We start from the raw sequence: 4,620 nt of genomic DNA, 5'->3' as shown, positions 1-4,620 counted from the left end.
AGGGAAAGCTTTCTCATGGTGCAAAATCAGCTTTGCCCAGCCCCGTTGAGTCCACTGAGGAATGAGGTTTGCTTAGGCCAAAGGTCCAGTTCATTTTAAGAACTCAAAGAACAGGATTTCTACTGTTCTCTGAGTTTCTAAAGCAACTTGAGTCTGATTTTTTTTTTTTTTTTTTTTTTTTTTTTTTTTTTTTTTTTTTAATGTTGAGGAGAATTAGACCTAACCCCTCTGGATCCAAGTTTCTTTGGCTTTTTTACATCTTTTTAGCTGTTGCAAACTAAAAGCCCGATTCAATAAGGCAAAGCAAGACCTCGTCCTCCTTTATGCCGATATTCTTTCTTCCGTGCAACAGACTCCCGAGCTTGAAAACAGACACAGGTGAGAGATGCCAACTAAAGCAGGGTACCTTCATTGATCTCCACCAAGGTTTCAGATGCTTTCTGAATGACGAGCGTCAATCTGCCGGCGTGGAGGGAAAGCAGGAGAGTTCCAGACCCTTCAGACAGCGTGGTGGATAGGAGCAGGCCGTCTTTGTTCCACGTTCGAAACTGGAAGCTGACCGACAGCCCGTCGATTTGGGGAGTGCCGGGTAACAGCAAATAGCTGCTGCTGGAACTGACAAAGGTGATGGGAACGATTTGTGGTTCAGAACAGGAGAAAGTCACATTGCCCTGAAAGAAATGAGAAGCAAACTTATGAGGACCGTAAACAGCTGAAGACTCCAAAGGTCCATGAATGGTTGGATAATCCCATTCTGCTATTCAACGGCTGTGGGGAATAGCACAGGGGTGTAGGTTGTAGCCATGTTGGTCTACAGACATAGGCAGACAAGGTTCTTTGGGTAAATCCGTTATCTTTTATTAGACCAACTCAAATAGTTGGAAAAAAAAAAACATTCTTTGCAAGTTTTCAGGTACAAATACCCTTCAACAGGGTGAGGAGCAGTCTTACCCATGCCCTTTCCTTGTTGGCTAAGTTAGAAGCTGAGGCCTAATGGAAATGCTGCAAAGGATTAACTTCTGAAAGCACTGAAAATTCAGGTAATAGCTGAACTGCTGAACCAAACTTTCAGCGCATCAATTATTTTTGGTGGAGGGCCACTTACTGAGTTTTGGCAAGCCATCGAGGGCCGCATGACAGGCAGCCAGGGGCAGATAAATATTACTTTTCTAAATTTTTTAGGGGCCCCACAGGCCGGATAGAGTGGTCTGGTGGGCCGCACTTTCCCCACTGCTGATATACAATGTGCTATGCCATGCACTGTAGTGGCACAAAGGAATTAAATTGCCAAGAACTAATTAACGTGTATCTGGTTGAGTCAGTACCAAATGAGATAATCCAGGAATGTAACAAACAAAGCAGATTAATGATGTATGGAAAAGCCGTGGGTGAAAAGGGTTTAGCTGTGAAAAAGATGCAGACTTGGTAAGCAGGGACTACTTTGGCTTGTAAATGCATAATGAGAAAAATCTACCTATGCAATTGGATATATATTGACTTGTGGCTGGGTGATTCAAGGATAATATAATCATAGGAGATGCATGATTTTGAAAGACTTGGGGAATCTGCACCTTACACCTATTTCCTCCCTCAGTTAGCTTGACCACCTGTGAATAAAATCTATTCCAGTTTATATTCACCATGTGTTTATTTGTAGTGTGCAGCAGGTGGCTGGGAAATTACCCCTGAAGCACTGGTGTGGAAATTTATTATTTTTCCATCCTGGAAAACTTAAAAGATTTCAAATGTTTTCTCTGCTTCCCAAATTGGGATAAAAAAATTAAAATATCAGTTTGGAACAGCCTTCAATAACCTGAAAGAAAACTGCTCTGTGGGTCCCTCTAAACATTGCCCTGAAATAATTCCAAACACTTTGGTTTGATTTTGGTTTTTAAAAAAAACTGTAGCAAGGGGAAAAAAATAAAATAAGTATGGGGGCGGGGAGGGGGAAATGTGTGTGTGGGGAATGAAAAATCATTCTGAATCAAAACCAGCTTTTTATGTATAAAAAAATATCAAAACAAGTGTTTCAAGAATAGGGAAACCTTAGCTTTTCCAATTTTCTTTGAATGAGAAATTGCTAAAATGCAACCTTCTGCTGAAAACAATATCTATTGCAATGCATTGACACTTTCCAATGGAAAGGAAAATATTTTGGGAACATAATCCTGAAGTGACCAGTGTTATTTCCCACTGCTTCCTAAACAGATACCGTTTCTAGGGAATTAGCAAAATGCTGCATTTACAAGAAAGTGATGAGAACCAAGGTGAAATCAAACACATTTTCAATGGTGTACTTAAGCTGATTAGCACTTCACTGGTGCAGCAGTCTCACTGAAATCAGTGGTGCTATTTGAGAGGCAAGGCGCTGTTGCACTTGAGTTATTGTGCCTGGATCTCTCCCTTTCTGAATGCTATCTAAGATCTTATTGTAGCCTGCAAGAGAAGATACTCTCTAATGTTTTGTTCAGAAATATTCTGTTTTGCATTATCCAGCCAGGTTATTTGAGCCTGATAACAAAAGCCTAACAATGGATGAAGCTGAGACATGTTCACCATATCACATTTCCTGCAAAACGCACTCCAGGAAAAGATGCAGTTGGTTTGCTTTGAACTCAGATGCTCTCTAAAAAAAGAAAAAAAAAAACCACACACAAAAAACCCCCAACAACCAAAATCTGATAGAAACCATTCAAGTGAAAGGCTTTCTTCACAGTTCAGTCTTTCATTAGAAATTATATCTCACTGTAACAGAATAATTATAATGAACAACAGATGATGGATGTGTAGGAAGTTGTATGGTGCTTGGGGAAATCCCTAACTGAAGTGATAAGGCACTTGATGGGACTTCTCCCTAGCATCTTCAAATGCCTTTCTAGTCTTTATTTTAAAATAGGAATTAAATGAAGTGCCAGAGAGAGGGATTTAATTTCCTACTGGGTACAATAAACTTTGATGGGTTTTTCTTGCAAGATACAAAAACAATATAAATGAGAATTAGCAAAGGGAAAAGGGATCAGAAGGGATTTCATAGATTTCATAGACATTAGGGCTGGAAGGGACCTCGGAAGATCATCGAGTCCAGCCCCCCGCCCAAAGGGCAGGAAGTCAGCTGGGGTCATAGGATCCCAGCAAGATAACCATCCAGTTTCATCTTGAAGGTGTTCAATGAAGGCGCTTGAACCACGTCCGGTGGCAGGCTGTTCCAGACCTTGGGGGCTCGGACAGTAAAGAAGTTCTTCCTTATGTCCAGCCTGAAACAATCTTGCAGTAGTTTGTGACCGTTCGACCTCGTCATCCCTTGGGGCGCTCTGGTGAACAAACGTTCCCCCAGATGCTGGTGGTCACCCCTGATAAACTTGTAGGTGGCCCTCAGATCACCCCTGAGCCTGCGCTTTTTCAGGCTGAAGAGCCCCAGGGCTCTCAGCCGGTCATCGTAGGGTCTGCTTCCCTGACCTCTGATCATGTGCGTGGCTCTCCTCAGCACTCTCTCAAGCTTCTCCACATCCGTTTTGAATTGTGGAGCCCAAAACTGGACGCAGTACTCCAGCTGTGGCCTCACTAAGGCCGAGTACAGGGGGAGAATGACGTCCCGGGCTTTGCTTGAGAAGCATCTATGGATGCAAGCCAGCGTTTTGGTCGTTTTACTAGCCGCCGCATCGCATTGCAGGCTCATGTTCATCTTGTGGTCAATGATGACCCCCAAGTCTCTTTCTTGCATAGTGCTAGCCAACACAGCACTGCCGAGCCTATAAGGATGCTGCGGGGTTTTTTTCCCAAGGTGGAGAACCTTGCATTTATCGGCGTTGAACACGATCAGATTCTCGTCCACCCACTTGCTGAGCCTGTCCAGGTCAGCCTGGATCCCCCGCCTGTCTTCTGGTGTGGATGCTTTGCCCCCAAGTTTGGTGTCATCGGCGAACTTGGCCAGTCCACTTCTGACTCCAGTGTCCACATCGTTAATGAAGATGTTGAACAGTATGGGTCCAAGGACAGAGCCTTGGGGGACCCCACAGGTCACAGGACACCACGATGAGTGACTTCCATCGATTACTACCCTCTGGGTCCGACCCCGGAGCCAATTTTCCAGCCAGTGGATCGTGGAGGATCCAAGGCGACAATTGGCCAGTTTCTCCAAGAGGCGATCATGGGACACCAGATCGAAGGCTTTTTTGAAGTCAAGATATATGACATCAATCTCTTCTCCCTCGTCCAGGTGATAGGTCACCTGGTCGTAGAAGGAAATGAGATTGGTCAAGCAAGACCTACCCACAACAAACCCGTGCTGGCTATCGCTTAAGATGTTGGTGTCGGCCAGTCCATTAAGGATGGCCTCTTTAATAAACTTTTCTAAGATCTTCCCTGGGATAGAAGTCAGGCTGATGGGCCTATAGTTAGCCGGATCCACTTTCCTCCCATTCTTGAAGATAGGCACCACATTGGCCTTCTTCCAGTCTTCGGGCACTACACCAGAGCGCCAAGAGTTTTCAAAGATCTGTGCTAGAGGCTGGGCTATGATGCTCGCCAGCTCCTTGAGTACCCTGGGGTGAAGATTGTCAGGGCCGGCTGACTTGAAGGTATCCAAGATGTTCCTTGAATCCTTCACAAAGTCAGCATTAA

At 44.3% G+C, this 4,620-nt stretch overlaps 1 protein-coding gene across 1 annotated transcript in view; it reads right to left on the bottom strand.

Moving 5' to 3' along the window:
* The window catches only part of CNTNAP5 (contactin associated protein like 5), a 446,813-nt gene that overhangs the window by 180,147 nt on the left and 262,046 nt on the right, over positions 1-4,620 (bottom strand). Inside the window, exon 8 of the mRNA XM_025203314.1 lies at positions 407-671. Coding sequence (XP_025059099.1) covers positions 407-671 — 265 coding nt within the window. The remainder of the gene's footprint in view (positions 1-406; positions 672-4,620) is intronic.

This window comes from Alligator sinensis, unplaced genomic scaffold (genome assembly GCF_000455745.1).
Source record: "Alligator sinensis unplaced genomic scaffold, ASM45574v1 scaffold510_1, whole genome shotgun sequence".
NCBI classification, from domain to species: domain Eukaryota; kingdom Metazoa; phylum Chordata; order Crocodylia; family Alligatoridae; genus Alligator; species Alligator sinensis.
The sequence above is the reverse complement of the archived record's forward strand: the minus strand, read 5'-3'. Positions and strand labels throughout refer to the sequence as shown.